The sequence below is a fragment of the Athene cunicularia genome (assembly GCF_003259725.1).
Source record: "Athene cunicularia isolate RWA chromosome 1 unlocalized genomic scaffold, athCun1 chr1_part1, whole genome shotgun sequence".
Classification (NCBI taxonomy): Eukaryota; Metazoa; Chordata; class Aves; order Strigiformes; family Strigidae; genus Athene; species Athene cunicularia.
This window is the reverse complement of record NW_020799091.1, coordinates 88,404,341-88,416,602: the sequence shown is the minus strand read 5'-3', so window position 1 is coordinate 88,416,602 and position 12,262 is coordinate 88,404,341. Positions and strand designations below refer to the sequence as shown.

At 34.4% G+C, this 12,262-nt stretch overlaps 1 protein-coding gene across 12 annotated transcripts in view; it reads left to right on the top strand.

The window, feature by feature from the left end:
• DMD (dystrophin) overlaps positions 1–12,262 on the top strand; it is a 1,208,820-nt gene that overhangs the window by 504,774 nt on the left and 691,784 nt on the right. For all 12 annotated transcript variants that reach the window (XM_026858158.1, XM_026858211.1, XM_026858140.1 and 9 more), the window contains 2 exons: positions 2,464–2,634; positions 11,032–11,211. In XM_026858158.1, the coding sequence (XP_026713959.1) occupies positions 2,464–2,634; positions 11,032–11,211 (351 nt within the window). The remainder of the gene's footprint in view (positions 1–2,463; positions 2,635–11,031; positions 11,212–12,262) is intronic.

Genomic DNA, 12,262 nt, shown 5'->3' with positions numbered 1-12,262 from the left:
ATATGTATTGATAGCAAAATAATTGCACTTTTTGTTGATTCAACTATTAATTGTTCATTCAACTATTAATTGTTCATTCAACTACAAAAGTCTGTCCTGTAATTCTGTGATGATCAATGATGCATTGATTTATGCTCTGCCTTAGAATTTGTGGTCTTGCTTTAGTAAATGGTATCATTACGTTAATGTCAGCAATACAGCTCTGATTTTGATTTGCAAACTGTTCCTCAGATAATATGTATGCACTGACCATGAAGTTCAATACAAAGTAAAACTTCATGCTGATTTCCGAAGAAAATAAAAGTCCATATAAATAATAATCTGAAGTTGTTTAATCTTAACAAAGAAGGTATTTTAAATGAGATACTTTAAAATTCTTAACTATCTTGCAAGTTGATTTTTCATCAGTTGATCAAATGATGCAATGGGCCAAATAAAAACTTCTGATCAATACACTAACCCATTATTATACAGCTAGTTCACCATATAATATTGTTGCCTGTGGTGTTGGTCTGGCATAAATGCAAACAGTATTTATAGAATTAAAACAATAATATGAAAGAGATATCAAATGCAGATACAATAGATATCAGAAAAGTATCACAGAAAAACAGAAAAGCAATTAAAAATGAAGAAGACAGGGAAAAAAGATAATTTTGTTCAACCAGATGTGTTTAAGGAGCATTTTTCAGCAAACACAGGTTTAATAAGCTGCTGTTCTACTCACCAGGAAGTCCCCAAGACTTATGACAACATATCTGGTTTTATTTCTGCAGGGATTTAATTTTTGTAATGCAGTGCAAATTTATTAAGTAATCTCAAGCTGTCAGAGAGTAGATTTATCACAGAAAAAAGAAGGTTAATCAGTTTGTGATACCTTTCAAAATATGCTAGTTTTGACACAGTCCTTTTTAGAATACAATTAATGCTGTCCAGAAAATTGCATTTTTTTACCTTAAGAATTTCCTCTTTTTGCTGGGGTTTTTGTTTATCAGATTCATCCAACAGTATTTCAGCACGATACATCCAAGTTGTGACATTAGCTACATTCTGATCAAAAGCCTCCATGTGCTTTTGATATTCCCTCCCTATCTTTGGAATCCTAATGCATATGTAACATTTCAAACAATAAAAGGAGCTAGTTTTGTGGCTCACGGTGCACACATTTGTGGAGGAGCGATCCCCCATGTGCCCAACATCGTAATAAACATACTACTTTATAACTCTTAGTGAGTTGTAGAGTTTGATTCCGGGCTTCAATAGCAAAACCCATGTACCTAACCTCGTAATATCTTATTACATTTTAAAACCTCAAACTCTCCTTGGCAATAGAACTAGGAATCGATTTGATTACATTGGCACTACCTTTACTCAAACAGTGTCATAGCCCAAAACAATTTTAGTAGGTATTGATACCAGTTTGGGACACTTGACACTACTATAGACAATTTTTTTTCTATTTAAAAACACTTAAATAAAAATAGGCTACAATCTCATTTGATTACTAATTGACATGCAAGTTAATTAGTAATTTCTTTTATAATATTACTGACCCACAGAGTGCTTTTAATCTACCTTCTTTGATTGGGCTTTTTTTAAACTTCAGTATAACATAATTTATTAATTTGTATTTTTTAGCTACTAGTTGCCTAATGTATATTGCAGTGCAGATTCCTACCTGAGATGTCTTAATTTACTCTTCTGCCTTCTCTACTACATATGTGGAACCTTCTCTTTCTCTCCCTGAATATGCTCTCGGCTTGCAGGGAAGATTGTATTTACCCTATTTCTCCAGGTTGCACCAAAATGCAGTGTTAGACATAATAAGACAATTTCAAGACAACATAAATACTCAGCCTTCCTTCCAAGTACCATGTAATACGCTTAAAAGAACAAAGAACACAGAAATTGTGCATAGTACTTCATGTCCAAAACATTCAGAAAACTGAAAAATTAAAGTTAAAATTGCTGCCTTAGTCTGACGTTGTTCAGTGACTTTTGTGTTTCGAGATTGTGGAGTTTCTTTGGCAGATAATTTTTTCTTCTATGTAGTGTATCTATATAGAAAAAACCTTGAAGATTCAATATCACTGTATGGCCATCTATAGGAAATACGCTATTTGAAGGGTTTTGACAGCTATTTTGTGTCTCAAGGAAAGCCTATTAATTCACTGTTCAAATTAATTTGCTATGCATGGTTTCAAAACGGAGGAGGAGGTTTGCAGAGGTCTGCTGCTAGTTCAGACTCAGTGTGTATTTATGGACGTATTTTTCTTGTAGGTGTTTGCACTCTACAGATATTGAGAGACCTAAGGCAAGACATAACTGTATTAAAAGTGCAACTTGGCTTGTGAAATTGCAAGCTAAGCTTTTATAAAAAAAGTGACATATAGAAAATGGTATATTAAAAACATTAAACCTGTTTGACTGAAGAGTTAAGAAAAACATGTTTTCTTTGTGCAGGTGACAGAAAAAAAGCAAGAGTTAGAGAAATGCTTGAAATTGTCCCGGAAGCTACGAAAAGAAATTAATGCTATGACAGAATGGCTTGCAGCAACAGATGCAGAATTGACAAAGAGATCAGCTGTGCAGGGGATGCCTAGCAATTTGGATGCTGAAGTTGCCTGGGGCAAGGTAATGATGTAATATACACTCTACCTTTATATATCTCAGTTTATGCATATTACAGAAAGATAGATTTCTTTCTTAATAAAGAAAGAAAATAAATTCAACTCTGGCGTTTTAATTAGGAGCTTTGTAACTGTTATGGCATTATCTCACCCTAACATTAATGATCAGAAAAGTTTAAACCATCTTGTTTCTGCATATATTCAATTCAATTGCAGTAATTTTCAATGAGGTGAATTTAAGGGTAGAATTCAATTTTTCAGAGTTTAATAAATTGTCCATCCAGTATCCATGTAAATAGAGATCCCTTTTTCTCTCATGCCATTCTACTTATGATTAGAAAAGTATTAAACAGTAAGAGATCTCCAGGGGATAAAAGATTAAGGAGCAGAACACTGCCAGAAGGCAGAATATTTGTTTTCTTAACCTTTTTGGTTTGTAGCCCATTCGTTTTCATTCTGGGGGCTTCTTGCTGCCATGAGACATCACCTTGAACTCTCATTTTGGGTTAAAACTCAAAGCCTAAAATGAAACTTTCCTCAAAAATTACTATATGTGCCACAGTTTACAGACATCTTACAGAATCACTGCGGACTGCAAGAGTTCTACATCAAACTGCATATCTCTGCATGCTGTTAAGACTTAGCACAGTATCACTGAACACTAGATAGTCTAGTTTATATTCTGCATATGTAATAAAAATACAATCTAACTCAGAACATAAGCAAATCAAGTCATCATGTACATATATACCAAAATCTTTAACAAATGCTTTAACAAAAAAATCCCTTAAATGCTATTGGGGTTTTGTGTAAAAATTTACCATTTCTGCTTTAATAGGAAGAACCCTTTAAACATTTTACCAGTTTCACCATGCAAAATAGTAATAGTCATGAATAATACACATGAAACCTTACTAGTTTTTTTAAAAGCTGTGAAAATTAAGACACTGGAGTAAAATTTGGTTTGTGTTTTTTTGTTTTGTTTTGTCTTTAACTTCAGCTTTCAAGTTTCTGAGTTTGATGAAATGTCTTTAATCTTGAAATGCACTTGATCATTTACAAACTGATAACAACAAAAAGAAAATCCACAAGTCTTTTGTTAGGTTTGGAATTGGGTTTTCTTTTCTTCATCAGACTCTAAGAATGACAATATTTGAAAAATAGTATCCAAGAACATATAATGATCAACTGTTGCTATTATTACCTTACAGTTACTGCTTTGACTATTGCTGCTTTGACTTCCAAATCAAAACTTTGATCCCTAAAAAACTCATTGCTGCTTTATGTTCTCTCATTTTCACTTGCTGGTTTTCATAAGGTAAAGTCTGTGCAGTTCCTCTCATTACTTTTCATTGATATTGTCCTCTGAACACCCATAATAAAGTACAAGTATCAGATTTTTAAGAGATGGGTTACACAATCATATGGTTTTAATGCCCCCAGAATAACCTGCCTGTTACTCAGTCCATTCACCTATGCATGGAAATAAGAATTATCTTTGGTGGTGTTAAACTACACAGTAAAGTTCTGCTGAAACAGAAGTGTTCACCATGTGTTCCTGCAGGCATGTTCGGGAAAGTTAATCCAGGTGTATGCAGCTTTACAGCAGTTTAAATAGAAAGGTTTGTCCCTAATACCATTTAATTGTTAGATATGAACCTTAATGCTTCAGAAGTTGCATAATTAGAACCTAAAGCCTAATGATCAGTGCAGTTACACAGTGGGAAGTTCTTGTTATGTCTTACACTTGCTACAACAAGTACAACATATTTTTATCTTATGACAATCAGAAAAGGTAGCAAGAGCTAATTAAAATAAGAAATATTAACATGAAAAATATATCAAATGGAAACTACTCCACCCACTAATCTTAAAGAATGCCATTGAATAATGTGAATTCTTACAAGGAATTGATATTTCATAAAGAGTTGCAGGAGAAACTGGTAAAAAGCGTATTTCGGCTTCAAATCCTCCCCAAAGGCTTCACTGCAGTCTAACCTCATATAATACTTCAGCTCTTCTCCTTCAGTCAGTTAATCACTACCATAAGAATAAACAAACACCTTTGGATGAAAGCAGCTGCTTCTTATTGAATTATGTATGTACTGAGTGAGTTGCTTTCAGAATTCCTTTATTAAGATTTTCTTTAGGAATATAAACCACTATTCACATAAATATGAGCAGACCTTTAATTCTGAGCAATCTGTCAGATAGCATAGGTGGAAGATCCTAGCCTTCAAAATGTAAGTATTTTCAGAAATTATCTGAAGTGAGTATACTTTTTCCTAAAGATTCTGCTCCCACTAAGAGGCAGGAATTGCTGCATGTTATTCTGGACACTTTACAGTTCTTGTGAGGACTTCATAAACAAGCACGATACTGATACTCCTATGTGGATTTCAATGAGGCATCATACAAAATTGTGCATCAATAATTCAGTCCCCAGAACCAGGGCCTCACAGTATCTGATTAACGTCGCAGCTTTGGGCTTTGGTCTTCCCAGGTAAGTAGGCTGCTGAAGACAGTAACCGATCTGATGAACTGCACTGGGAGATGAATTAAGCCCAGCAGATTCCCATTGTGAGGAAAGTCTGCAGAAAAACTAAGATGGGAAATGGAGGGGGAGAGAACTCAATAGTGCGAATGAACTGAAAATTGGATGTGTGCTGCTGTCGATATAACTAAGCAGAGAGCTCATAATCTTTTTTTTCTTTACAGCACAAGGAAGCATTTATATTTATTACTGCACTTATTTCTAATTCATTTTCAGTACCCAAGACTTCTTAAAAGTGAAAAGAACTCAGATGGTTTCAAAGATAATTATAGAAGTTAGAATAAAAAAGTCATACATGCGAACATTGTCTTCCAGGTATAACACCTAGAAATAAAAAGGAATGTCCATCTTGAATAGGAAATTATGTTAACGAAACATAACATTAATCTGGAAATGAAGGGAAGTTTTTTATTTATTTGTTCATGTCTAGAATTTTCCTAAGGGTGGAACAAAAACTTGGCTGAGTTATGTGAAATGAGATGGGCAATATACTGAAGAGTGTAAATCCTGCTTTTTTACTCAGTAGGAACAAGCTAAATCTTTCCATTTGAATTCAGTTCTAATAGATAAGAAAAATGACATACAGGTGGAAAGATAGTAATTAAATATTGTATATTAGAAATCTGTTTATAATTAGAAGCCTGATTTAGTGAACATATTTAATCACTGAAGACATTAACCATTGTGGGGGTTATTTTTCTTTTAACCAGGAACTGGCCTTATAAGAATTAGATGGCCAGGAAACCATGTTCTCAAAAAAGAAATGGCAGATGGTATTACTTGAAAAGTTCTGTATCACTCCCTACTATCACCAGTATGAGTCTGCCAGTGCTTTAATGTTACATTTTAGCACAGCATATAATAGCAGTGAGTATGAAGTTGACTTGAAGTGCTTAGAATTACATTAGCTAACACATTTAGCAACATATTTCCTGTCAGTAAAATCAGTAAAAGAAAAATATTTGAAAATTGTGTCATCTGATTCATACATAGTCAGTGGCCAGAATGAAATAAAAATAAAAGATGTGCTGTGAATAAACAAATAAATATGTATAATCAGCCACTGAGAAGGCCATAATGTCAACTTCTGATTAATTCTGTTATCCCACCCATGAGAGCTGAGCCACCTAACTAATTTCTTTTAGAGAGGTTCAAATTGCAAAGATTACTTCTGAGTAATCCACAGCATACAGGCAGTGTGGAGACATTGAACTTCTCAATCATTTGTTGGTGTTGAATTTTTTTTCATCTACATATGTTAATGATCAGAACAATTAAAATATTATCTTTTACATTTAGTCACAATTCTGGTTTGTTTGAAAAAACCTCAGTGGTTCAGCTTCATATTTTATCATAGCTCAGAAACCCTCTACACCACATCCTCAGAAAAAGCTATTCCAATGTGGCTCCTGTTTTCAAACATAATTTGTTCCTAGTTAGTATTTGCTAATGTGAAAGAGGTTATGATTTTCACTCCCTTATGAAGCATCAAATCAAAAAAACTAAAAAAAACAACCAGTGGCATTTATTAGTAAATTGAAAGATAAAGAGTATGCAACAGTACAGTGGTGTCAAGAGAGAGAGCTGTGAATGCTACTCAAAAGCGTACACTGCTGCACAGGGAACTGCAGTTATTTATGCTAACATGATTCATACTCTCATCCTATAGATCTGTATGTAAAATAGTTAAAATACTACTGTGTGCAACTACAAACCTCTTACGAAGTCTCAGTAAAGCTTGTCCCCATGCCTTTCAACACTGAAGAGCAGTCTGGCTTCTGTCAAGGGTTTCAAGCCATCCAAAGTTGTTTTTCTTAAGTGGAACTTTTATTTTACACTACACATTTTCTGAGGTTTTTATGGTAGGGACTGGTATAAGGGAAGATCAGCTGGTATGATCTCTCCTTCTATCTTCTGGTCTTACCAGCATGGGGATTAGAAACTGGTCACCTGAGGCATGCTCTGTATGCAGAATTTTAACAAAGAAGGATCTGTCTGGCTGCTTTCCTTTCCTGGGTGCTGGGAACCTCGATGCCATTTCTCTTGGAAGTGTTCAGGTCCTGGGGGTTCAGCAGTGTTGTGATCCCCCAGTTTTGGTAAAGGCATGCTACCATCATTTTTTCTGAGAAATTCAAGTGAGAAATGAATTATGGTTCCTTTAAAAGCTAAGAAAATATTTAATTCAGTGAAATACAAAGTAATTTGGGGGGGTCAATACTTTCTGATGGGGTAACCTGTACCAAATAGCCAGGACCTGTACTTCAGAAAAGTGGAAGTACAAGATTTTCTTCCAAAGAGACATTTCAGAATTCCGTCTAACATAAATTTAAACAGCAACTTAAATGGAGAGGTTGCCATCATCTTTAACTCTTGTATCTGCTAGTAGATATGATCCTGCATGGAGGCATATGTAAAGAAGAGATGACTATATATATAATATAATCTGTAGATTTGTATACACATTTTAATGGAGCTGTCTTTCCTGAAAGTATTTATGGAACCTTTGTCTTCAAGCAGGTTAATACACAGTTGAATAAACTTTTGCTTTAGTCCTACAGAGGAGGAAAAAAAAAAGGAAGTTAATGTAATAATTTCACTATAATGACACATAGCAGAGTGAATGCAATCAATATTGAATGTTGCTGACAAATTTTCACAGCTGCAACTGAATTCTGGGTGTTATGATGCTTAGTTCAACCTTTTATTTATATATTTCTGCTCCCCCAAAATGCATGTGAAATTGCACTAAAAAATAGCTCACTTTCAACTTCTAACATGTATATATATTATATTTATGTCACATGGGTTCATCCTGATAAACACACAAAATCAAAAATTGCCTAGTCCTTCTGGGAAGAATTTCACTACTTTATCTGTTAATGTTTCATATTGTATTCATTGTGAGATTCTGGGGTTTGGGTTTTTTTTAAGTCATCAGATGTTTTAAATGTCATTCTCAAATTACAGAGCTAACACTTTTGATTCTGTAGTAAAAATTAAAATTCTACATCTTTCAAGTAAACTGCACAGCTGAATGCAATCTGATGTTAGGGCAACCAAAAGGGAGTTTAAATCCAGCAGGGTTGAGTTTTTTCCCTTAATTTTGAAATATGCTCTTCTATTTCTCAAGAACATACAAGGAAAGGTGATGAGTGAAGACCAATCCACCGAATATTGGAACTTGCTCTTCAAAAATTAGCAGATTTTGAAAGCCACTCCCTGAGTTTTAATGAAACAATCCTAGTTATATCTTTTTATTACGGAAAGTTTACCAGTGCTATCTTGTTATATTGCAATGGATGAGTATTTGTAGACTCTCACTGTCAAGCAATGCTGAAAAGAGAAAGGAAATTCTGAAGAATATAATGAAGAAATGTCAAATTAAATAACCAAACCTTATTGAAGAACTGAATAAAAGTTTTAGTTTACCTAATGCACATTAGATCATACAAAAGAGGTCCTAGCTGATAACGCAGCGTGGAATCCTGCTGTCTTTACAGGCCCTGCTAGTTTTTCAGCTGTATTCAGTGGGTTTGGGATTTTATACATAAGAACTTTGAATAATTGAGATTTGAAGTATTGTGGAAGATGGCTTTTTCTCTTTGATGTTGTGTTAAAGGCCTCAATGTTTTATTTTAAGAAGGTGGGGAGAAGTGTGATTGTCTACTTATCTCATGGGTTATTTATGTCCCTTACTTTCTGATACACAGGAGTGTTAGTATTCATACTGCCCAGAGGTGCACCTAGTGGTCTTTGGTTTACATTATTTCTTTACTCTGAAAGGAACAACTCCTGGGAACAGGCAAAGCACTGTTAAACTTTTTGTTACACATTGGGAAATATACATCCAGCTTTTGGGTAGAAACGAGTATTTAATACTCATTTAATTATCTGATCCATCTGTTTACATTTCTAGTTGGGATTAATATTTATATAAGTAGCTCAAAACTGGTCTGAGTTTTCATACATGGAAAATACAAAGGGAACCACAATCCATAGTAAATATACCCCAGCGATTATTTTCCAAATGGAAGTAAATTTATCTGAAAAGATAATAAAGCTGGTCAAAATTTTTCATCCTGAGTTACAGATAATTATATTATATGTTTTATTCTTTATTATTATGACATTTTATACCTGCTGTGAAACAGTTAAAATTATACTAGAAGAGCACATGTTTTTCCTTTAATCTGACAAGGACCTGTTGAAATTTGAAATTCCATTTCAAATTTCATAATTCTGTAGTTTATAGTTAATAATTTTCTTAATCATGTCTTAGTTCTATTGCATATCCTCTGTATCTGAGAAAATTGGTAGAATGTAGAAAATTTCTCATACTTACATGAAATGCAAGTGTAAAAGCTTTTCTGTGAAATTACATTACAAAATTAGATCATTAATTCTGTTAAGCATAGGAAGCAAGCTGCTGCTTCAAGCATAACATATGCGAAGTAAGATGGAGGTACTATTAAGATTGTATTGTATCAGAAAGAATAATTTCTATAACTGTCTTTAATGCAAACTGAAAATTCTATTTCCTAACAGCACATTATCAACAAAATCGGACGGATGTGTGTCTGTGAGGGGTGTGATAGCATGAAAGTGATAAAGGTAGTTTAGTGTAGTTCTAGTGCAGTAACAGCGTTGATCCCAAGACGGAATTGTGATTCCCCTTTGTTTAGAAGTGGTTCTTCTTTTAGTGCATTCAAGTTATCTGTGAGAAATCTGTGTCTCTGGAGACTAGTGATTCTTACTTTTCTCCTAACTTACTTCTGTTTGTGTTCAGTTTGGACCATTTCTAGTTGGAGCTTTATTTTGTAAGCAGAGATCATATATGCCTGGATCATTGCTATCAGGTGCCAAAGAGTTCAGACAAATTTCTCTCATAAAACTGGTTATATGTGATATTAGGTGTAAGAATTTTGTGTCTCTCCTTGAGTATTCAGCAAGATTGTTTTACTCTGCATTGTGTCAGCTCAGTATTTAATACTAAAGTCCTGCTTTTTTACACATTGTCTAAATATGTTGGGATTTGCTCCTTTTGTTAGACTTCTTGCATGTGCAACAAATATTAAGACATGAATAATGAGTAAATTATGTGACCTTACATATCATTAAAATCTGTTTATATAAGGTAAGGTAATAGTGGGAGGAGATGCTGGAAATCTGATCTTGTAGCACTGCATATATATTTTAGTCATTCAAGCTTAGAGGTACTATGGACAATATCTTATTTTAGTTCACAGAGTGAAATCCCAAGTGAATGTAATAAAAAGATGCATTTCTACAGTTAGGAAGCAAAAGATCTACCAGGAGAGAACATAGTTTCTGCTGAAAAAGATTGCACTGAAAACCATTAATGGAATGTTATAATATTTCACTAGAGTATATTCAGTGGAGTTCTCTAAGTCTTAAGATATCATCATGACGCTTTATTATTGTCCCATTTATTAAGTAAGCTTTATGTGCCATTTGATAACTTTGTCATTTTATTATATGCGAAGTAACATTAAACATCTCAATATAAATATTGTAAAATGTGGATTCTTGTTTAATAGTTAATTATTAAAACTGTATTTTGAACACTGGAACGAGAGATAATTCACACTTTTAAAAATGAAACTATTACCAAAAAAGATTATGAGCATATGAAGAACATTTACCATTTTATCAGAGCTAAAGAGGAACAATTTGCTTTTTACTTACTCTCTTCACAGAACACTTTCCCTTATTGTAGAAAAGCAAGAGTGTATGTTCTGGTATGAACTTACTGGCTGTTTTAATATTTTCATGTTCTTAGTGTGGAGATTTTTTAATTTCCTGAACTTTTTTATTTTGCACATGTAGGCAACACGGAAGGAGATTGAGAAACGCCAGGTCCATCTTAAGAGCATCACTGATTTAGGAGAGAATTTGAAGACAGTGCTGAAAGGAAAGGAAAGGCTAGTCGAGGATAAACTCAGCCTCCTGAACAGTAATTGGATAGCAGTAACTTCACGCGCTGAGGAATGGTTCAATTTGTTACTGGTAAGGAAAATGCATTTGTTCACACAGAGGAAATGTTGGTGCTCAGCTGTAGGTGCTCAGCCTCATAGGCTGAAAAAACTTTTTTTCTGGTGCATTGGACTACACTTATTCAATACAGAGGTACAGAGACAATCAGATTGATTGTTGTTTAGTACATTGTGTATATTTTAAGAATCTGACTGATTACAGAGTGATGGCTCTGTGGAGTATTGATTGTTAGTGCTCCCTGCTCCTGTGTGGCTCAGTAGTTCCTGGACTGTTTTGTTTTGGGTTTTTTTTTCTTTAATGGATGAAATGCAGTTTCTCCCCAAGGGCCTAGACTACTTGAATATGAATCAAGTGAAAGCAATAGTCAAATAAGTTGAGTAAGTGTTGGTATTCATGCAAGCAACCTCAGCTGCTTTTGACTACACTAACATTTAAGTTTGAAATAATACAGTTGGAAAGTAAGCCTTCACTTGCATGTTGGTTTGGTCCATGGGGTAGCTTTGGTGTATTTCATTTCAGAGGCAACTAAATCAGTTCTGTGCAGGGTGCACACCTGATGTGCTCAAGGGCTATGATTTGGTCTTTCAGAACTGCACAAACCTCCTTGGGGTAGTTTTATAGTGCATGTTTTCATAGGGATAATTAAGGGGACCAGATTAAGCCTTTTCGAAAGTAAAATCCCTAGTACACATTTAATACTGATTCAAGAGCTTTAGCCCTAGCAGCTTCGAACTGCTGATAGTCACGTAACTATATTCTCCCTTAAAATTCAGTCTGTCATGAAGAGATGATGACCTGAACCCTTAAACACAGAAGGGTCTTATCCATTGGGCTGCCAAAATACTTTGGGAAATCTTGTATGCAGTTTCTGTTGCTGAGAGCATGGGAATGCAGTTTCAACCCAGAGAAACTGAAGTGGTTCTCAGGGGTGTGTTAACCTTTATCATGACTTTTCAGAGCTTGATATGTTTGTTATAGCTCCACTAGAGCCTATGAATGCTTCTGCGACAAATATACAGCATCACTACAGGACTTCTTTAGCTGTATGCAGTATACAAGTGAT